The 23,229-nt window shown below is 46.5% G+C and overlaps 1 protein-coding gene across 15 annotated transcripts; it reads left to right on the forward strand.

Annotated features, from left to right (window-relative positions):
• Nucleotides 1–1,671: 1,671 nt before the first annotated feature.
• On the forward strand, nt 1,672–23,045 carry SNN (stannin). Of its 15 annotated transcripts, none has more exons than XM_075565377.1 (4): nt 1,672–1,832; nt 2,612–2,728; nt 6,283–6,515; nt 18,965–23,045. In XM_075565377.1, exon 4 carries the CDS (start codon nt 19,040–19,042, stop codon nt 19,301–19,303), a length of 264 nt encoding a protein of 87 aa, XP_075421492.1. In that variant the 5' UTR covers nt 1,672–1,832; nt 2,612–2,728; nt 6,283–6,515; nt 18,965–19,039; the 3' UTR covers nt 19,304–23,045. The 15 variants fall into 15 exon arrangements, with proteins under 15 accessions (XP_075421492.1, XP_075421491.1, XP_075421497.1 ...); XM_075565376.1 differs by having other exon boundaries at nt 2,615–2,728; XM_075565382.1 differs by having other exon boundaries at nt 2,615–2,728; nt 6,289–6,515.
• The last annotated feature ends 184 nt before the right edge of the window (nt 23,046–23,229 follow it).

Below are 23,229 nucleotides of genomic sequence, written 5' to 3' on the forward strand. Positions count from 1 at the left end.
CCCTGTCTTTCACCATTATCACCCAGCACACAGCACTTCCACTGCAGAAGGGATTCTGGGAAATGACATGCAAATGAGCACACAGTGCCACCTTTTATCTCAAGCTCACATTACATGAGCAACCCTAAGGCTAAGGCCCCGCTCCCAGAGTCAGCGCGCCCGCACTGCATACAGGCGGGGCGCTGACATACACAGACCGCGATATGCGGTCTGTAGGAGGTGGGCGGGAGTGGGAGGTTTGAGTGGGAGGTTTGAGCGGGAGGGGGGGCGTGGCTTGAGCGGAGGGACCCGCTACTCTCCCCCCCCCCCCCCTCCCTCCACGGGCTGGAGCTGCTGATTGAAGGTAAGTAAATTAAGCAACACACACACACAGGCACTCATACCCACACACACAGACAGGCACTCGGACATACACACACACACACAGACAGAGGCAGGCACTCAGGCACACACATACACACACACAGACAGAGGCAGGCACTCAGGCACACACATACACACACATACACACAGACAGGCACACACATACACAAACACAGACAGGCACTCACGCTGCTGTCACTCCACGCTCCTCCCCGCTCCCCGAAGCCTCTCCTCCTCCCGAAGCCTCCCCTCCCCATTGGCTCACAGCCACACCACGTGACGCGTCGAAGCTAGGGATCACAATTCTCTTGTATCCCCTAGCGGCTGACGCGTCACAGCGTGTAGTGCGCTGTGCAGCCAGGGGGGGACCGGGACCGGCTCGGGAGGATTCCCCTGCTGGTGGGGAACGCCCGTGCAGTCGCGCGAGTCGCCGGGCGCAGCGGGTCCCAGCCCTAAGCCAATGCATGCTGCTTTAGGCACAGCTTTTAAGCAAGGGCTTGGGAGATGCAAAGCCAGTAAACCCACTCACAGACATGTTTCAACCTTGATGGGTATCATCAGTGTGAGGCTGGTTGCTGGTATTTGCTCAAATAAGATAAGAGTCGGTAATCACCACACTTATTAAGGTTATGGTGGGTAAAAAAAGTGACGAAAACCCTCCACAGTAAAGCATAAAGCAACTGTAAATATTACTGTATGTTCATTTGCTCATGTAATGTGAGCATGAGATAAAAGGTGGCACTGTGTGCTCATTTGCATGTCATTTCCCAGAATCCCTTGCTGCAGTGCAAGTGCTGTGTGCTGGGTGATAATAGTGAAAGACAGAGAGATATATATATATATATATATATATATATATATAAACCTTAACGCGATTTTGAGACTGTTGCTATTTTAGGTAATTGATTCGTGTTTTACATTATTTTCTGGCATATGCTACTGACACTGACACTCACACACTCACTCTGCTCTCACACTCACACACAAGACAGAACTCCATATAAGCCAAGTATTATTGTACATCATTACAAGATGTCACTTACATGTAATAATATATATATTTATATTTAATTATATTTATATATAATTATATTATTACTAGTGACAGTATTTATTGCATGTTTATTTCCTGTATATTTATCCCACCTCCCCCCCAGCCCCCTGTGTGACTCAGGTCACGTGCTCCCGCATCACATGACCTCCCCTTCTTTCTCTCGCCCCTCCCCCTCAGCTGTTGTTGCTAAACCACGCGCGCACGCTGCCTCTGCCCCATTGGTCGCCGTTCGACGCTGACGTCTTGCAGAGCCTACAAATAAGAGTCGTCGTTATGCAAATGAGGCTGCAGAGCTCGGCGGCGGTGCGTGCTGGGAAGGTGGAAGCTGGGCTCTCCTGCCCCCCACACCGTGCAGGGCAGTCACCGTGCGGCAGCTGCAGGGAGTCACCGTGCGGCAGCGGGGGAGCGCACCGAGGTCAGCGGATATCTGGGGCATTTGCATGTTTACTCTTGTGTGCACCATATTATGTGTGCGCATTTTAACCCCTTTCATGCCAGAACCCCTCACACCTCTTTGCCTGTTTTGCGAGCACCAAGGGAGTTACACGACCCATGTGATCACCTTCACGGGACACTGCTGGGATCCTTTCCCATTACCCCGCAGGTGAGGTTCCCTGAAGTAATCCGCTGCTGAGGGCAATCTGCTGTAATGAGTCTGGGAGCCATCATCTGATTTCCCCCCCCCCTCCCCTGTCACCCCCCCTCCCCCTGCCCTGTCACCCCCCCTCCCCCTGATACACTTAGAGTGTAAGCTCTGCGGGGCAGGCTCTCTCTAACCTTGTCATTTACCTGTTGCACTTCTTCTCATTGTTAGTCATGTATTGACCTCTTAATGTCATGTTGTGAAGCACTTTGCACATTGTTGATGATATATATACATATATATACACATATACACATACATACACATATATATATATATATATATACACACACATGTATATATACACGGTGCATATGTTTTTGCAAGCTATAATCAGATAGTGTTACAGTGGTACACCATTTCCCCTGGCTGTATTTGATGAGGTTGCATTGCTGCAGTGCATTGCACGCCCCCCTGGCAGGGAGAACACATGCATGTAACAGACATTTTTACCACCATTCACCCTGTTGGTCAGTGTCAGCCCTCATGTCCCCCCTTTTAAAGCTGTATCTGAGTGCATGAGTGTGTGTGTAATCAGATCTCCTTCCCAGTAGCACAGCATGCAACGCCTTATTGCAGTTTTCATCACGCGCATGGAGTTTGTAAAGAGAGGAAATCTTATGGGCTGAAGCAGTAGCTTTGTTGCGAGAACACAGTCTTTGATGTGGGTGAGTCCAACTCGACTTGTGACCACAGGCAAGTCTCTCTTTCCCTTTGCCCCGTTGTCATAAATGAATGTATATGCAGAGATGCATTGTGTGCGCGCACATACACACACTACAGTGTCTTCTATAGCAGTCTTCTGAGCTTTAGCTTGTTATGATGGAGGCTTACAGCTCAGTTCTATGGGGTGTCGGACGTATCACGATATTACTGTCATATCGGTATATTGTCCAGCTCTGTGGTGTTTTAGACGTGACTTGGAAACTGGGCTGTGCTGCAGCAACTGGAATGTTAGATCAGGGATTTCCTCAGGATCCAATTACAATCTCCAGGAAAAGAAACATTTCCCCTCTTGCCATTGATGTGAGCAGAGGATACGAGGCTGTAAAAGGCATGATGCCTCTCGCTTGCACCCATTTGCTTGGGATTTGAATGGGTTTGGAGAACAGTTGCCCTTTGTTCCACATTTGCTGTAGGATAACATCAGAGAATCGGAAGGAAAGCCCCGTATTATGGGATCCAACCCAAGATATCCTCCTGTTCACCGCCTCATCGTTTAATGCTGCATGTTGTCCAGAAATACTCTGACGGTAAAGAAACTGATCTGCGTTTTGGGGTGACGGTCTGGGGGAATTGTAATGGATATCTGCTCCACTTTGCGTTTGCAATTGAGGATGGAAGACGCGCCGTAGTATCTGTGGGTTAGCCGTCGGCGTGATTGTTTTGGTATTTTTTTTTCTCTCCAGGTACCAGTTGTGTGAAAATATATTCTCGTATGTACAAGACCTAGACTAATATGTGCGGCTTTAGTTTTGCCGGCTGAAACATTGCCCATGGGCTCATATTCTGTCCGTCTCTTCACTGCGTGGTGTGTTAAACTGAACAGTTGCAGTTGGTACTGTCTGTAAATAAAAAACCCCAATCCTATGTACAATTCTGCTTACTGCGCACTATACTGTAATTGTGAAGCGCTTTGAGTTCTATTGGGAGAAAAGTGCTATATGAAACGGTTATTATTTTATTATTGTGTCCTGCATACTGAGATTGTTTGTGATCACACTGGTGCCCTTGAAAAGCATTGTATCATTTTGGCAACAAGTTGCTGTATTGTTAGATTGTTACTGTATCGCTATTCCCAACAACCTTAGCCTATATTGATGAATACAAGGGTAGTCAAGGTCAGGCAAAGTTGGCATGTGATGTCCCTTGTGTGGGTACCAATATATTCCTGCACGTGCAATGAGGCTGTTGTGATTTCACAAGTATTTTGAGTGTTCCACCTGCCTGTCTGCGTCACAGAGGTAGCGGCTGTGTATCTTTTTATATAGGTCTTGATTTTTGTGAAGGGTTAACTTGATGCCCTTAAATGTTGTGCTTTTTACTTGTCTCATTTGAATATTAATAAAGGATCTGAAGATCCTTTGAACACGGAGAATGGCCATCTCTCCTTCCTCCTTATCGCTGTAATATATGGTACCTGTTGGGGAATCCCGTCACGGAGACGCCACACACCACAGTAAACTGTTTTGAAACTCATATTGTAACATATATATGGTTTCATTAAATCTACAAGGCTAAAATGGTAGATAATGGTCGCACAGCTTATCACGAGATTGTGACAGTAACTTATGCTAGTGACATTTTAACAACACCACATGTGCAGTCCGTGAGACTAAAATTAGATGGGCTTGCATAGGGTATTATAGAAATGATGCGGCTATTGGCGAAGTGATTTTATCAATCCGTTAAGAAGATAAGCAAATTATAATAGAATACAATATTAGCAGGTCTATTCAGATTTAAAAAGCAGAAAGATTTCTTGCAAAATGAAAACATTTGACGGCTCCTTGTGACCTTGGGCAAGTCACTTTATCTCCTTGTGCCTGAGGCACCAAAAACAGATTGTAAGCTCCACGGGGCAGGGACTGTGCCTACAACATGTCACTGTAAAGCGCTATGTAAAACTAGCAGCGCTATACAAGAACATGCTATTATTATTATTAAATACTTTGTTGCCTGCTGTGTTGGATTAGTCCTTCAGAGCGGCAACCTTTGATTTTGTGTTTGTTTTCTTGTTTTTTTCCATTGACTAAACCAGGTGGTTCCCCGAAGCTGAATTACTGTGGTCCATGGTTCAAATGGTCTTTTCGTAGAAAGGTGTGAAACTCTAGTGGTTTCGGACATTTTACAACGTCCAAACCATTACCAAGTTTTTTTGTTTTTTTTTGAAGAAATAAAATCAGCTAATGCAAAAAAAAAACCCTACTTTCTCTCTGGAATTTTTTTTTCTCAAATATAGCTTGTCCTGTTGGCAGAGGATTTTGTAAGTGAAATAATGTTATTTTTAGTCCCTTTTTAGAAGGCAAACAAGCCTACAAAAGGGGTCACAAGTCGGGATTGAGCCTGTTTCACTGGCATGAATAATTACAGATCGTGAATGAATTTACATGCCATTTTATTATTTAAGACCCCACATTTCTGTGTCCTATTGTGCTGCATTTTTGGTGTGGCAAAGTACTGCGGTGCACAGCAATGTTAAATGCTCTGTCACTTTCCGTGTCCTCTCTCTTGCTCGGGTTTGCACATAGTAGGAGACCTCTGTGTTGGCTTTCATCTCCGTCTATTGCAGGAGTGGCCAACTCCGGTCCTCCAAGGGGTACCAACAGGTACCAACATCCTATTGAGGGGGCTGCGTGTAGCCTATTGGCTAACACTAGGGCAGAGGGCAGTTATGAAATATTGGTTGACTTTTTGTTGTGGTGTGACTTTGTGGGGGGGAAAGGGGGTTTTTATTTTTCTGTGGTTGAAACAGTTTAAGTAACACCAGCCCTAACCGGATATATATGTGGTTGATGATACCTGATGTTATGGGGAAAGATATGATTTCTGCATTTTTATGTAGGGCTTGTGTGAGGAAGTGACACGTTCTAACCATGCATTGCAGCTTACAAAAAAAAGTGTGTGTGTGTGTGTGTGTGTGTCAAAGCGGCTATCCCCATCTCTCCCCCCCCCCCCCTTTTTTTTTTTTTTTTTTTTTTTTTTTTAGGTTCCTGTAATATTTCTTATTTTTTTTTTATATGCTGGGAAAATAAAAGTTAAAACCAAAGGTGGCGGATGGGGCCATTGAATAGGAAGCAGCAATGTCCGGTTCTAAAGACATTGCGCCTTCCTGTTGGCCTGTGGGAGTGAGGTGCGGCTAGCAGCCATATTGATTTCCCTAGAGGGACCTGAAACACTGGCACATAAAGGTAAACATCTGGAGGGCTGAAGGAGCTCATCACAGTTCTGTAAAAAACAAACATTTGCATAGGGGCTATTGCAGTGTTATGGGGTTATTCTATAATGTACGAAGAATACAATCGGCCACTAGCCCCTATATAAGTCAGCGAGGGGGTTTCTTTTGACAATATAGAATTGCCCCTTCAAACTATTTATTTTCCCACATATTGTGACATTCTCTTGACGTTTCTTTGGATGCTATGCAGTTATGCGTCCTCCGAAGAGTTGGGATCCCTGTAACATTCGCAAACTTCTCCCCTTTTTGTTTTTGCCTTCCAAGTTACAGTGGGAATACAAGAGTGGAAGGGACCCAACTACTAAATGGCGTAGCAGCTTAAACAACAAACTAGCAAAGAAAAACATAGGGAAAAAAACCCCAAACGCCAGCAACACAACCAACTGGCAGCAGCCCAAGCAATGAGGATGACTGATGGCATTGCTCCCAATGATTGATTCCCCAGCAGGATACAGTGAATGGCTCTCTTATAAAAATGTTAAAGGGTATCTTCTGGGGTAGGACTGCCTTCTCTTCCATCATTACGTCTTGCGCTGTTTTAGATGCTGTTTAGGTATACATTATACTCTTCTGCTCGGACAACATCGTAAAACTCGCTTCTAGGTCAATTTGATAGTAAGCGCATGTGCAGTTAATGGGCATTAGTGCAGTTTGCTTTGTGCATCGTATTAGGACCCCCCTGCAGAATTATACCATTAAAAATTAAACTATTTATTGTCCTCTAATCAAACTTTACTGGCTTGCATCCTTAAAACTGGTGTTTTACTTGGTAATTGAAGGCATGGGGTGTCTCTTGGAAACCCTTCTGCCCATAAGAAGGCACAGCCACAGAAAACCTTTTAATGCTAAATGGTACTTTAGCTATAAGGAGGTGTCACATGTAGACTTTGAGATGCTGATCCAAGATCAATTCTCAGAGAGCTATAGGAGGAGTAATTGATATTGTGACACCGGAAATAAAAAGGTTCTAGTGGTGGGCTGTAAACAAATACCATAAACATAGCCCCACATCCTAAATATCTCAGAAGCCACATGCACAGAGAATGTATTTTGAGTCAGGGTTTTGGTCCTGTGGCAAACATTCATAAAATAATGAGTTACCGGAGGTCCTGCCAAGTTTCAAATGTGTACATCCGCTTAGTGTTTTATACGGAGGTGAAATTACTCGCGTCATCTAAACACCTCTAACAGTTCTAATTTTGTGTCTGCTCAGTCATCTGCTTCTGGATGATTTACTCTCCACATTTCTCACTGTCCCTTTCATCCATTGATTGCCCTGTCTGTTTATTTACCATGCCCCTCTGCCATTCTTTCTGAGTTGACCTCATGTGTCTCAGATTGTGATCTGTGTTAAACGATGAGAACTTTTGTAAACCAGTATTGCCAGTCCTGAGGTCAAACTCTCCAAAGCTTGGCCTAAAATATTAATTGTTAGCCCAAATAAAGAAAGGTATCTCCTAATACTGAAATATTCATTTACTCTGGCACCTTAACGCCTGTGTCATAATTGATGTTGAATTATAAAAGCCATACCTAAGAATTCTGCAATAAAGATAGACGTATTGCAAGAAAAAGCTGATGAAGTTTGACATTTATCCTTCACTAGGGGCATACTGCATAATCAGGCTACTTGGCGTTGGTACAATCTAGAAAGGATCTGCTTGATATTTGAAATGAAGGGGCTGGGATTGGGAGCCGTTGCTGCAGCTGAGACTGCAGTATTATGCATGCGATGGAATTTTCCACAGATTAGAAGTATGTAACCTTTGATTCGGCATCTGGAGTCAGCCATACATCACTGTTCATAACTGCCTATTCTGCAGAACCACAGTAGTGGCGCCTTAAACAAAGTTACCAGTGTTCATTCACACCCTCCATACTCTGTTCTTATTCACACAAAATGGGGCTTCCATTAACCCTGCTGTTTGGTCCTCGAAACCAGGGTATTCTGAGCCATTAAGAAGTTTTTTTTGCCAATTTTAACCACCTGGTTAACATGTGAATGCTTCTTCCGTTAAGTTAATGGAAATTAGAAAGTAGCAAAATCATACCTAGTTTGAAAATCGGTCTCCCTCACCGTTTTATAGTATGGTTCAGCAGTCAAGTCTACATTGAGGGTACAACACCAGCTGATGGCAAATTCTTGGTTGTACCATGTCCAGGCAAGTTTAAATATTTGTTGGATACCAGCAATTTACAATTATCTGACCACTTGGGCATGTAGATTTACCAGATCATCAGGAAGAATGGCAAATGGAGGCAGGAAGAAAAGACTGCATGGCATTTACCTCCCTGATAGTATGGAATACTAAAATGATCCAGTGTGTCTAACCATAACTCACAGTTCAATTTGCCGTGATCCCTATAAATTGCTGTGTGCTGGGTTTTTGTGTCCTTGGTATACCCTTCATGGTAATCAATTGGGTAGGTTTTTTTTCCTCAAACCCCTCCTGCTTTGCGACTCCCAGGGCAGTGCTCTTTATGTAGCGGTTTCCTCTGCCGGAGCGGCTCTTGGACTGCCTCAGGATAATTTCATTGTAATTAGTCAAGCAGCTAAGTGAAGAAAAAAAATCACACTAAAACCCTCGCAAGCCAAGGAGTTGTAAATATGCATGGTATACATTTTTGTGTTGAAAATGTCCTGCTGGAACACGCGCCCGAAGACATTTGCATAATCGATAACGCGTTGATCCAGCTGATCCCACTTCTGAATGATATATTGTTTTTACAAATTAGTTTTTTTTTTTATTTCTCCTTGCGACCGTCCTTTATCGGGAAACATTATATGGAAGCGTTTTGGATCATAATTCTTGTTCTGTCTGAAGCTCTTTATAACGTGTTTATCTTCTTCGCTAAGCTCCATTTGTAACTATGCGGTTGATGAGGCCATCCTCCCGTCATCCATGCCAAAAACTATTTATTAGATCAAATCAGTCTTAAATATTATAATCTACTGTGACAGACCTATAATTGCTCAAATTTCCATGAAACTGTTCTCTGCAAGGCACGCCGAAAGATAAGAGGCGTCCCATTTTTTCTGAACACTGTGTATACAAGTGCGCACACACAAGGGATATATATTTTCCTGTGTCTTACACCCTCCCCCGCCCCCCCCCCCCCCCCCCACCTATTTATATGATTTAATATTAAATGCAGACTGCATGTTAATGTTTTCATGCCAGGTACAATCTGTAGAAGTTTTAATATAATCAAGAAAGTAGCTAACATTATTGTTTGGACAGTATTGTCATCTGTAAATATTACATTACAATATATTTTTATATCTACATGTGGAAAGAGAAATTCATATATTTATCTTTTACACAATATATGGGACAGATCTGACTAATATATCTGCTTTATCGGTGCGTATACAGTACACTGTATATGTTATATCTATATATGACACTGGGATCTGACTGCAAGCTTACAATTAGTGTTATTTATAGTGACTTTAATGTGAATTCTAACAGCAGATCAGATCCCCCCTCTTGCTGCAGCTGTGTGTGGGAGGAAGAGGTGTTGTTACCAAAGCTCTGCGCCGATTGGCTGATCCCTGGGTGATATCATGTGCTTCTGGGACTTGTAGTTCCTCTATCTGTAAGTACTATACTAGTACTGGGCTAGCTGGGGTTCTCGTAATGGCAGCGTTCAAAGTTCCCTCGGGCCAATAGGAAGCCGTGACATCATCCGGTGCGGCTTCTTATTGGCCCGTGTGACCAAGACCTTTAAAACCGCACCGAGATACCGGCCCCTACTGAGGTAAGTTTCTCGGGAAGGAGGGGGTCCCCGCAGCTGAAATTAATGGGGTTTAGCTCAGGGGACGCCCGGCTTCAAAGCCGGGTTAAACAATAATAATAATAAATGATGCGGACCGCCTGGATTGCTGCTGTAAAGGTCTTTCTTTTCCTGTGTTATTAATGGGGAAGAGTAAAGTCCGGCAAGTATAAGTTATTCTCAGCGAGCATATTGAACCTATCCATGATATGTTGTATTTCCTACACATTTCAAGGTCTTTTTGTTGTGAATTTTAATCGCATCCATCTCATCTTCCTCTGCTATTGTGATGCTCTGTTTGCCCTTCTCCCCTGTGAGCTCAATTGTACAGATACAACAACATATAAAGGGAAACTAGCACTCTATGAAAAAAGAGATTTATTACTGGGTTTTTAGGCTCCAGAGCCCATGTGCCCAGTAATAAAATGATCTTTCATAGTGCGGCATTCCCTTTATACAGCTGGTGTGTGTTTTCTATTAGCATAGCTTTCTTTTTCTCCTCTGGGAATGGATGACCTCACCAACTAAAATACAGTCAATTATGTAATTTTTACACAAAGCAAAACATGTCTTCTCTCTCAAACAGCGACAGGGAGATGGCCACAAAACCTAGTGCAGGATTTAAATGCATTGAACATTCTCTTTATAAGTGACGGCGTTTAGTATGTTGGGTACATTTAGTTCAGAACGATGCAAATTATTACAGAGCATGCCATAATTACTGTATCTGTTTTTGACTTATGTTTATATCTCAAGGAAATTTAAAATGCTGTGCAAAGTTGTTGTGGTTTAGAATTAATGGGAACTTCTCTGAGAACACACAATGGTGGATACATTAATTAATCCCAACACATTTTTGGGTGATTGTGTGTGTGTGTGTGTGTATTCTAAATTTATATTTGTGTATGATATATATATCCAAATTTGTGTGTATGATATATATATATATATATATATATATATATATATATATATATCTTGACAAATCACCCAAAAATCTACTCGCCACCTAGTCCCGTCCCGCCCCCAACCCCGCCTCTAATCCCGCCCCCAGCCCAGCATTTAAAAAAACCCATAAATGAAATAAATTTAATAAATTTCTAGTAAGAACATTCGTTTTTGACATAAGTTTATTTATTGTATTACATTATACTACAATTAGTCCTTGTTTTGTGTGTATGTGTGTGTGTGTATAAATGTTGAATCTAGAAAAAAAAAAGCTGTGTGTGCTGTGCACGCTCATAGTAAGTGAAACTTCTTTGACTTTTGTCACAGAAATTGTATTTGTGTTGGTGATGTTTTAATTAAAAATAAAAATACAATTTCATTGACAAAACGCAAATAAATTTGACTTATAATGCGCGTGCTCGGCACACATCCCCTGTAATAGCTATTTGCACTAAGTGTGAATTCCTTGTGTGTATGTGTGTCAATCAGTGTATGTGTGTCACTCAGTGTGTCAGTCAGTGTGTGTGTGTGTGTGTGTATGTGTGTCAGTCAGTGTGTATGTGTGTCAGTCAGTGTGTGTGTGTGTATGTGTGTCAGTCAGTGTGTGTGTGTGTGTATGTGTGTGTATGTGTGTCAGTCAGTGTGTATGTGTGTCAGTCAGTGTGTATGTGTGTCAGTCAGTGTGTGTGTGTGTGTGTGTGTGTGTATGTGTGTCAGTCAGTGTGTGTGTGCATGTGTCAGTCAGTGTGTGTATCTGTGTCAGTCAGTGTGTGTGTGTGTGTGTGTGTGTGTGTGTGTATGTGTGTCAGTCAGTGTGTATGTGTGTCAGTCAGTGTGTATGTGTGTCAGTCAGTGTGTATGTGTGTCAGTCAGTGTGTATGTATGTCAGTCAGTGTGTATGTGTGTCAGTCAGTGTGTATGTGTGTCAGTCAGTGTGTGTGTGTGTGTGTGTGTGTCAATCAGTGTTTGTGTGTGTGTGTATGTGTGTCAGTCTGTTGCTAGGATACGGCAGGTGCTGGCTAGACAATTACCCTCTATTGGCTATAGAGGGCAGGGTATTTGCCTACAGTGCACAGATTTCAGGGCAGCTCCCTCTTTGCACATGAACATTGACAGGAGAGGGTTTCCTGGGTGGGGACAGTGACAGGAGAGGGTCCCCTGGGTGGGGACAGTGACAGGAGAGGGTCCCCTGGGTGGGGACAGTGACAGGACAGGGTCCCCTGGGTGGGGACAGTGACAGGACAGGGTCCCCTGGGTGGGGACAGTGACAGAAGAGGGTCCCCCGGGTAGGGACAGTGACAGGTGAGGAGGGACCCCTGGGCGGGGACAGTGACAGAAGAGGGTACCCTGGACCCTGTGCCTCATACATCTGTCCTTAAGCCCAGGTCACAGTCCTGAGCCAGCCCTGGCTTTCTATCCCCCCATTACTCCCTGCCTGAGGTCCCGTCCCAGGGGTGGTTGCACTCATTGTCTCACAAGTGAACCTGCCTCCATACAGGAGACTGGGGACCCAGAAGTGTGTGTTCAGCAAGAACCACAAGTACCACAATGCACTGGGGGGGGGGGGGGGGCTGAAACCCGGAAGTGGGGGTCTCAGCCTGACATGCGCCCATTCGCTGCACCCCAATATGTGACCCTTTCCCCTGCCCCCCGCTCGGACATTATTGGGGGTCTCCCTCACCTAACGGGGGCGCGCATGGCTCCTCGCAGCTGCTGCCTCCGCCGCCCTCCGGGCCTTCCTCCCGGCAGGCCTCGCTACTTCCGCCCTCCGGGCCTTCCTCCCGGCAGGCCTCGCTGCTTCCGGCCTCCCCGGTACCGGAGGGGGCACAGGACAGGGATACTGTAGCCCGCGCCAGAGACATCAAGCGGTTTCCTCCTATGTGTGTCAGTCAGTGTGTCTGTGTGTGTGTGTGTGTGTGTGTGTGTGTGTGTAAGTCAGTGTGTGTGTGTGTGTGTGTATGTGTGTCAGTCAGTGTGTGTCTATGTGTGTCAGTGTGTGTCTCTCTCCCCCCCCCCCCCCCCGATGTACACGACCGCGGAGCAGCCCCCATTCTCTACCCCCGGTAGAGCTGCGTTTCCTGCTGCAGGAGGCTCCCGGCGGAGGTACGGGGCCACAAGGGGGTTACAGGAGGGCACGAAAATGCGCGTGGGGCACTCTTCCTCACCCCCCTCTGATGGTGCTGTGTGGGACGCATTCCCTTGCACAGCCAACACCAACAGCCTCTTCTGCCGCCATCACTGCGGCGCGGGAGCGGCAATGGCGGCCGTTCACTCGCCCCCGATAGCAGCACAGTTGCGCAGCATGCAGACCCCGCAGCCATTGGTATTGGCTTTCTCCGGCAGCCGGGTCAGCGGCCTCCAGCCCTCCAGGGAGCTGCTGTAGCAATGCATCTGGGGGGAATGGCGGCACGCATGTGCTGGAGCGACCGGGGCTGAGCAGCTGAACAGCGCATGCGCGGCATAGCAGCAGGCAGCGAGCGGAGAACGGCGGCCATTAGGAGCGGCGCCGGCGGCTATCGCCGCCGCCGCATATGTCAGCAGCCATGTGGGGGTTGCGGCGGCCATCAGGAGCGGCGCCGGCGGCGCCGCCGCATCTGATTTTTGGAGAGGGTGTGATGTCAGTGTTGGGGTTGGGCTGAGCCAGAACACAGCCCGGCCTCAACTGCCAGCACTGACGTCACATCCGTTTCATTTCTGTCTCCACAATCCATTTTTGCCCCAGTTCGAATGAGGTGCCACTAAGGAAGTTTCACTTCAAAAAAGCCAGATGTGAATGACTAGTTTCCTGCACCCTTTAACTAGTGCCTGGATGCCCCCGCTTCAGAATGTTTAAAGCAGCAATCCCACCTGGGATCTTACCTGATCCGCAGACCCTCAATGTCCAGGTACCTCATTCCCACAATGTTATACATTGGAGGGGATGTGTTCCCTACCTGTCTTCTGGGTTACGGGGGATTCCAATCTCTTCTGTGTGAAGCTTGAGTCAGATCTGGAAGAAAGCAGAATATGTTATTTCGGTGTAGTATAGGGCAGTTAAGATATACAGGGTAAATAAAATATCCAGATCCAGATTGTGAGACAGAGAGAGGGCGAGACAGAGAGAGGGCGAGACAGAGAGAGGGCGAGACAGAGAGAGGGCGAGACAGAGAGAGGGCGAGACAGAGAGAGGGCGAGACAGAGAGAGGGCGAGACAGAGAGAGGGCGAGACAGAGAGAGAGGGCGAGACAGAGAGAGAGGGCGAGACAGAGAGAGAGGGCGAGACAGAGAGAGAGGGCGAGAGAGAGAGAGAGGGCGAGAGAGAGAGAGAGGGCGAGAGAGAGGGCGAGAGAGAGAGAGAGGGCGAGAGAGAGAGAGAGGGCGAGAGAGAGAGAGAGGGCGAGAGAGAGAGAGAGGGCGAGAGAGAGAGAGAGAGGGCGAGAGAGAGAGAGAGAGGGCGAGAGAGAGAGAGAGAGGGCGAGAGAGAGAGAGAGAGGGCGAGAGAGAGAGAGAGAGGGCGAGAGAGAGGGCGAGAGAGAGGGCGAGAGAGAGGGCGAGAGAGAGGGCGAGAGAGAGGGCGAGAGAGAGGGCGAGAGAGAGGGCGAGAGAGAGGGCGAGAGAGGGCGAGAGAGAGAGACGGAGAGAGGGCGAGAGAGAGAGACGGAGAGAGGGCGAGAGAGAGAGACGGAGAGAGAGACGGAGAGAGGGCGAGAGAGAGAGACGGAGAGAGGGCGAGAGAGAGAGACGGAGAGAGGGCGAGAGAGAGAGACGGAGAGAGGGCGAGAGAGAGAGACGGAGAGAGGGCGAGAGAGAGAGACGGAGAGAGGGCGAGAGAGAGAGACGGAGAGAGGGCGAGAGAGAGAGACGGAGAGAGGGCGAGAGAGAGAGACGGAGAGAGGGCGAGAGAGAGAGACGGAGAGAGGGCGAGAGAGAGAGACGGAGAGAGGGCGAGAGAGAGAGACGGAGAGAGGGCGAGAGAGAGAGACGGAGAGAGGGCGAGAGAGAGAGACGGAGAGAGGGCGACTGGGTGGGGTGATGGGGTGACTGGGTGGGGTGATGGGGTGACTGGGTGGGGTGATGGGGTGACTGGGTGGGGTGACTGGGTGGGGTGATGGGGTGACTGGGTGGGGTGATGGGGTGACTGGGTGGGGTGATGGGGTGACTGGGTGGGGTGATGGGGTGACTGGGTGGGTGATTGGGTGGGGTGACTGGGCGGGTGGGGTGACTGACTGGGTGGGGGGGGTGACTGACTGGGTGGGGGGGTATGACTGACTGACTGGGTGGGGGGGTATGACTGACTGACTGGGTGGAGGGGGTATGACTGACTGGGTGGAGGGGGTATGACTGACTGGGTGGAGGGGGTATGACTGACTGGGTGGAGGGGGTATGACTGACTGGGTGGAGGGGGTATGACTGACTGGGTGGAGGGGGTATGACTGACTGGGTGGAGGGGGTATGACTGACTGGGTGGAGGGGGTATGACTGACTGGGTGGAGGGGGTATGACTGGGTGGGGGTGTATGACTGGGAGGGGGAGGGGGTATGACTGGGTGGGGGGGGTTATGACTGACTGGGTGGGGGGGTATGTTTGACTGGGTGGGGGGGTATGACTGACTGGGTGGGGGGTATGTTTGACTGGGTGGGGGGGTATGACTGGGAGGGGGAGGGGGTATGACTGGGAGGGGGAGGGGGTATGACTGGGAGGGGGAGGGGGTATGACTGGGAGGGGGAGGGGGTATGACTGGGAGGGGGAGGGGGTATGACTGGGTGGGGGGGTTATGACTGACTGGGTGGGAGGGGTTATGACTGGGTGGGGGGGTATGTTTGACTGGGTGGGGGGGTATGACTGACTGGGTGGGGGGTATGTTTGACTGGGTGGGGGGGTATGACTGACTGGGTGGGGGGGTATGACTGACTGGGTGGGGGGGTATGACTGACTGGGTGGGGGGGGGTTATGACTGACTGGGTGGGGGGGGGTTATGACTGACTGGGTGGGGGGGTATGACTGGGTGGGGGGGTATGACTGACTGGGTGGGGGGGTATGACTGACTGGGTGGGGGGGAGTATGACTGACTGGGTGGGGGGATGACTGACTGGGTGGGGTGGGGGGATGACTGACTGACTGGGTGGGGTGGGGGGATGACTGACTGACTGGGTGGGGTGGGGGGATGACTGACTGACTGGGTGGGGTGGGGGGATGACTGACTGACTGGGTGGGGTGGGGGGATGACTGACTGACTGGGTGGGGTGGGGGGATGACTGACTGACTGGGTGGGGTGGGGGGATGACTGACTGGGTGGGGGGGTACCTTTGGTGTCCTACACGTTCTCTCTCTCTCACACACACACACACACACACCACTCTCTCTCATACATACACACACACACTCTCATACACACACACTCTCTGTGTAGGGGGGGGGGGGTAGCGGATGCAGCCACAGGAGCGGAACCGGAGGGCAAGCGGGACAGGGGGGGAAATCCCCTGCCCCGCGCGAGCAGCCACGGGGACAGGAGCGGAGACCAAAGGGGAAGCAGGTTTGGGGGGGGGGGGGACATTCCCCGCTGTCATCTCCTGCCCCGGGCGTGCAGCCACGGGGACAGGAGCGGAACCGGAGTGCAAGCGGGACAGGGGAGTGGGTGGGGGGGAAATCCCCTGCCGTCATCTCCTGCCCCACGCGAGCAGCCACGGGGACAGGAGCGGAGACTGAGGGGATGAGAGGGGAAGCGCGAGCAGGAGACAGGGACCGCGCACGCGAGGAGCAGCCATTACTTACCCCTGCAGAGAAGGGCTGCATTCCGCGTCACGGCCAATCAGCCAGGAGGATATTTTATTTTGTTATTTATTTATTTTTTTAAATTTGTGGGGGGGGGGGGGGGGGGAAGCGGAGACAGCCACGGGGACCGAGGGGAACACCCCTACTGGCATCGGGAGCAGCCACTGGCACTGGGGGAAAGCGGGGACCGTAGGGCAACCGGGACGGGGGAACATCGCCCGCTGTCAACTCCTGCCCCGCGCGAGCAGCCACAGGGACAGGAGCAGGAACCGGAGGGCAAGCGGGGCAGGGGGGGGGGAGATGGGGGGAGAAATCCCCTGCTGTCATCTCTTGCCCGACAGGAGCGGAGACTGGAGGGGATGAGGAGGGAAGCGCGGGCAGGAGACGGAGACGGACCGCGCGCGCGAGGAGAAGCCATTACCCCTGCAGAGAAGGGCTCCATTCCGCGTCACGACCAATTGGCCAATCAGCCAGGAGGATATTTTTTTTGTTATTTTTTTTTTTTAAATTTTTTTAAAATTTGCGCAGAGCAGGGGGGAAAAGTAGCTGGCCACGGGCCAATTTCCGTTCGCGCCTGCGAGTGGGCGACCGGGTTTGTCGAGCACTGTATATATATATATATATATATATATATATATATATATACAAAATTAGAAAAATATACATTTATTTAACAGAAGATGCAAACAATAAAATGTGAGCGTTTTGAGCCATTAAGTGTGTGTGTGTGTGTGTGTGTGTGTGTACACACAATGTGGACCAGGGCAATTCTGTATTTTCATTGTAAAACAAATCTATATATTCACCGCGCTTCTCCGTGTAAGGAGCATGCTGCTGGTGAAATTATTGGCAATACATATGTGAAAAAACAGAACGTGAATCCCTGCGCTTCTCCCAATGGGATAACAATAAATGGGGAAATAAAAATACATAGTGCAACCTAAGTCTGTAAGTGTATTTGCATTGCTCGGGATTCTGTTACTGAGGAATGCTATTGGACAAAGTCCAGAAGGATTTGTACTGTTTTCACTGTCTTACTACAAACTGATCTAGGGAAGTAATTTTGCTTTGCTCTGATAATCTATAGTTGGCCGTCTGTGAATACAGTGACCTCTGACCCCTCTGTTACTTGGTCCTTTCAGATGCTGAGACTGAATCTAATTGGTTTTGCAAACAAAGGAAGAAAATAAAATAAAAGCAGAGTACTGCTCTCTGGGAAATCACACAGCTTGCACATTAACACCATCTGTCAGTCCAACTTGGGATGAATTGCTTCAAACCTGTTGCAGTCTCGCTTGTTCTGCACAGGTTAAACTTCTAACATCTGACATTTACATACTTTTCCTGACCTGAAAGAGCGAGGACTTCTGTTTTGTTTTAATGTTTCTTCTAGATATTTCTATGCTTTGTTCTAGCTGTTCGTGCCCGTCTATATCTGATTTCCTCTCTGTGTAAACAGCTGTATGCTTTGCCTGTAAAATCCTCCCCATCAGCACACTTCTCTAAGTGATCACAAACCTCACATAGACACAGAGGCTGGTACTGTGTTAATCTGTGGAATAAACAGAAATATGATCGAAGGGACATTTTTAATAGCGAACAAGTGGTTAAATAGTGCAATGTTTCAGGGCCGCGCAGTTCCCTTCAGGTAACAGATTCCTGTAGAAGGGCCCTGGAAAGCGCTTTTGAAACCACCTGTTAGATATTAAAGGTATCACTTAGATTGTAAGCTCTTCTGGGCAGGGACTCTTTTTCCTAACGTTACTTTTATGTCTGAAGCGCTTATTCCCATTATGTTATGTCACGTGTATTACTGCTGTGAGGCGCTATATAAAGACACACACACACACACCTTCTGCCTTCTGTTTGTCTAACCTCTCACATTAAATCTCTATTAACAGTTAATATCCGCTATGAACAAATCTCTGTACCACCTTTGTACCGCGCTGCGGAATATGTTGGCGCTTTACAAATAAGCGATAGAAATATGAATACACTGCACGGATCTTCTTTCTGCTTCTGATGTAAGTGTGTGAACTTGGTACTTTGCGAACAGCAAATAAAAATACCACGTTGTGAGCACATTCACGTCTCGGACAGGTCTGTAACCCTGCCCTTCCCCATCATCTCTGACATGCAAATGAGCAAAAGGTGACACTTCCCAGAATCCCTTGCAGTGGAAGCACTGTATGCTAGGAGATAATGGGGAAAGGGAGGGTTGCAGCCCTGCCTGAGACGTGTGAATGTGCTCACACGTGATATTTTTCTTTGCTGTACGCTCTATGGGGGAGGGTTTGTGTCACTTATTTAATGTGTCGGTAATACTTTGTGAACAAACCCTTAATTCAGAAAAGTGAATAATCGCCATTAAAGAAGAACTCCACAGACAATCTGAATGTTACTTTTTAACTCCTGCATCTGCATGTATTTATGAATGGTTACATTACATTCTTTTGTTTTCTTACTGCAGCTTGACGGCTCCTAACTGATTCCACGCAGAAGACCCAAGCTAAAATATTCAGTGAGCTCAACACAAATCCCGACCATGTCGATTATGGACCATAATCCCACCACTGGAGTGGTTACAGTCATTGTCATCCTTATTGCCATTGCCGCCCTCGGGGCCTTAATTTTGGGCTGCTGGTGTTACCTACGCCTGCAGAAGATAAGCCAGTCGGAGGATGAGGAGAGCATCGTGGGAGAAGGAGAGACAAAGGAACCCTTTCTGTTGGTTCAGTACTCTGCCAAAGGACCTAGAGTGGAGAGAAAAACCAAGCTGACTCCTAATGGCACAGAGGTTCATAGCTAAGTCACAACGGTCTTGCAAAGTATATCTTCAGCTAGGATGATTCTAACTAGCAGAACGAATACTGTGAAGAAAATGGGCCCATGCTGCTGTTGTCTGGTTCCGCCTTTCCCTGATCGCCGCACAGTAGTTAATAACACGGTCACTGCATGCATGGAGTACTTTTTCCAGCAATCCTGTATTTTAATAGCATTTGGTACTTGAATGTTTAACTCATCCTGTTTCAGTGGGTATGTCCCCCATAATGTGAACTACTGTACTAACATGTAAATAAGTCTTGAAGTAGCTCAGCATTTTCTACTGCATCCTACAAAGTTACTATTGTCCTAATGCTCTAGTTTGAATTAATTCTAAGAAAACCATAACTTTAGCCAATTGTGGGCATCAAACGCCCGGAAACTGATGGTTTTGAATGCGTTTTTTTTCTTCAGAAGGGAGTAGGTACAAAAAAAAAAAAAAAAAAAAGACTTGTTGGTTTGTTAAATTAGCTTTAAACTGTAACGATAATGACTGCAATGAAGCTGCCACTCCAGATGGATTTCTCTTGGGAGCCATTGATACGGAGCATGCCTTTTACCATGAAGGATGCCGGGAGGTTTCCAAGTTTTAAGGTGGCAGATGAGCAGTTCCGTAGATTTATTTTTTCTAATGATTATTTTCACTGCGTGTACAATTGTGAGTTTTCATTAGATAAGTTATAGTCATTGTTGTTTACATGGATATATAAACAATATAGACATAGGCTGTTGTGGAGTCCCGCTCCTGTAGACAGCCCACGCTCTAAATCGTGTGAACTTATTTACCGTGTTTTAAATGTATGTTATTAGGGTGCGGTGACAACCGCGATCCAGATGTTTTACACAGTAGCCTCTCTCTATATAGAGTGGATCACAAATGAATAGTCTAATTTTAAAGTTGGAGTGAATTTGGATATCTTGGGTATCCTATGACCTGCTTAATAGACTTCGTTCCAAAGTAAATATATATTCTATAGTAGCAGTGGCTTTTAACATGTTTTTAAAACATTTGAACTCTTAATTCTGGAGCATCCTCCAAAATACAGCATTGTGGGTAAGGGACCTCCTTTTGGTATTTACACTATGGCTTACTTGAAGCTCTTGGTTTGGAATACCTGAGGCATTGTAGGAACACTGTTAGATGTGTTTTAAGTGGAGACGGTCATGCTAAACCTAAAGTTAAAATAACACATTTTAACAATTATTTGTATTGGTATAAGCACTGGATACTGACTGCTGTATTTGTAAGGCAAATAAAAATATCACTTGTGAGCACATTCACATGTCTGACAGGTCTGTAGCCCTGCCTTTCCCCATTATCTCCTAGCATACAGCGCTTCCACTGCAGCCAGGGACTCTGGGTAATGACATGCAAATGAGCACAGTGTCGCCTTTTATCTCATGTCCATTTTAACATGGATCCCTATAAGCGTATGCACAGCTTTTCACCACAGCTTGGGTTAAAAGGCAGAGCCAGTTAAAACACAGACGGCTATGTTGACCTTTGTATACTGGTTATACTATCTTTGTAATGTGAAGTTGGCATAGGTTTAAACCACACATATAAGTTATGGTGGGTATAAAAGTGAAAAAAACCCTCCACCGTAAAGCAAATAAAAATATCACTTGTGAGCTACGTGGCGGACAGGGCTGCAACCTGCCCTTCCCCATTATCTCTTAGCATACAGTACTTCCACTGCAGCCAGGGATTCTGGGAATTTGTAAGGCAGATGCAAGATATTGTAATGAGTGAAGCCTACCTGTGTGTGAAGCACCCATATCATACACAAGATTCTAGGAAGTGAGGGCAAGAAGGAAGCAGTGTTTCCGGTAAACCGCTCTATTTTTATCCCCAGTATATTTGCCACAGTGGACTTATTCTAAATGGGAAGTGGGAAAATTATAGTTCCAGCTCCTGCCACGTTAACATTTAACTTTTCCCCACCTTCCTTTCTGTTGTGTATTCTTATTTAGGCTGCTACAGCTCTAATTTCACCAGCATATAGTGGGCATGGGCTGGTTCAGCTATAACTGTGCTCTCACTATTGGAAAGTTACAAAGATTTATTGCACGCGTCTGATCCGCCAATCAAAGATGTCGCCGCAGCTCCTGGTGTTACATTTTCCTCAACAAAAACAGTTGGGGCGGAAGACCTAAAATAAAGTGATTCTTCAGGTGCCTGATGCAGTAAGCAGTTTCCCATAGTACATACCTACATCGGTTGTTTGTGCCCATAATATACCCTGAGCATTACATGTAGCAGTCTAACGTTTCTTTAGATGGGGAATAACTTCTGCCTTCCTATTCGGATGTCCAATCTTGCAATGATGAACCCTAACCCTTGCTCATGCATTATCCCTTATGGTATTTGATGTAACCCCATTCAATGCATTGTAGCTATCAGATGGTAAAGTGTTAACACAAGTGCAGATTTCTCCCTTTATTACATGTGCATTGGCAAGTATAAATCTTTACTGACAGCAGTGATGTAACATGAAACATTTACATAGTCTGCATGTTTAAGGGGACAAGCATGAGAATATATCTTGTGTGGCTACGATATACAGGCATTCCCCGGTTTAAGGACACTCACTTTAAGTACACTCGGGAGTAAGTACATTTCGCTCAATAGGCAAACAGCAGCTCACGCATGCGCCTGTCAGCACGTCCTGAACAACAATACCGGCTCCCTACCTGTACCGAAACTGTGCACAAGCGGGGAGACTATAGAGCCTGTTACAAATGCGTTATTTACATCAGTTATGCACGTATATGAGGATTGCAGTACAGTACATGCATCGAAAGTTGGAAAAAGGGAGTGCTTCACTTTAACTACATTTTCACTTTACATACATGCTCCGGTCCCATTGCGTACGTTAATGCGGGGAATGCCTGTAATCCAGTAGCTTTCAACCTTTTTTCTGGTTAAGGAACCCTATAATTATATTGTGAAAGTCTGAGGCACCCCAACCCTCTCTAATAGTGCATCTGAGATCAGATGCATTGTTAGGAACCCCAACCCTCTCTAACAGCGCGTCTGTGATCAGAAGCATTGTAAATTCTTCTGTATTTTGTACAATATTCAAATGACCTGAAATTGCAGGGAACCCTCCAGGGATGCTTGGGGAACACCTGTAGAAAAACACTGATGTAGCCTTTTAATATTTGCTCACTTCCCCCAAACAAGAAACCTAAGTGGTAGTTCTTTATCAAATTGGACTCTGTGCCAACTCACCCACTTCTTCTACATAGAATATACCATGACAATTTGTATCAGCATGTCACTTATTTTTCTTCTTTGAAACTTAAGGTGGTGTATTTTCAATGGTTGTGGCATTTATATATCTCACACAAGCATCTGCTTCTCATTTTAAGTGATTGTGTCCCTGATTACCAAAAGCAGATGGTCACCGAGTGCTTGTACAGAGGAAGTTACACATACCCCAACTGGCTTATAAATTAAATCTCCATGTATAGTTTGTAATAGGGAATTAAATTCCAACAGGATTAATTAAAAATAAAAATCTGCCATTGACCTTTTATTTTTGCATACCTTGAGAAACACAATTTGTTTACAACTAGTCATCTGCATTAGTGGTGACGGCTTCGAAGTGATCACAAATAATATGATCAAGAAAACCACAGTAACAAGTCCCGATTATAACAAATGTGCCATATTAAGACTTGTGCAAATAAGCCACAACAATAAACTTCACATTGAAAATAAAGACTTACTTTTGTTTGGTTTGTTCCCGAATGACCTTGCTGAAGCTATAAAAACCTTTTTCAAAGTGATGAATACACAACAATCAGGAAAAAAAATGTGATTTGTAAGGTGATTGTGAACAGGAAATAGTCAGATTACATCTTAAGGCACAAAGCCACCCCAAAGTGTAACAGATGCCAATGATG

Source organism: Ascaphus truei, chromosome 11 (genome assembly GCF_040206685.1).
Source record: "Ascaphus truei isolate aAscTru1 chromosome 11, aAscTru1.hap1, whole genome shotgun sequence".
NCBI classification, from domain to species: Eukaryota; Metazoa; Chordata; class Amphibia; order Anura; family Ascaphidae; genus Ascaphus; species Ascaphus truei.

What these genes read in the sequence shown, in the direction of transcription:
- SNN (XM_075565377.1), top strand. Translation starts at nt 19,040, where the DNA reads ATGTCGATTATGGACCATAATCCCACCACTGGAGTGGTTACAGTCATT.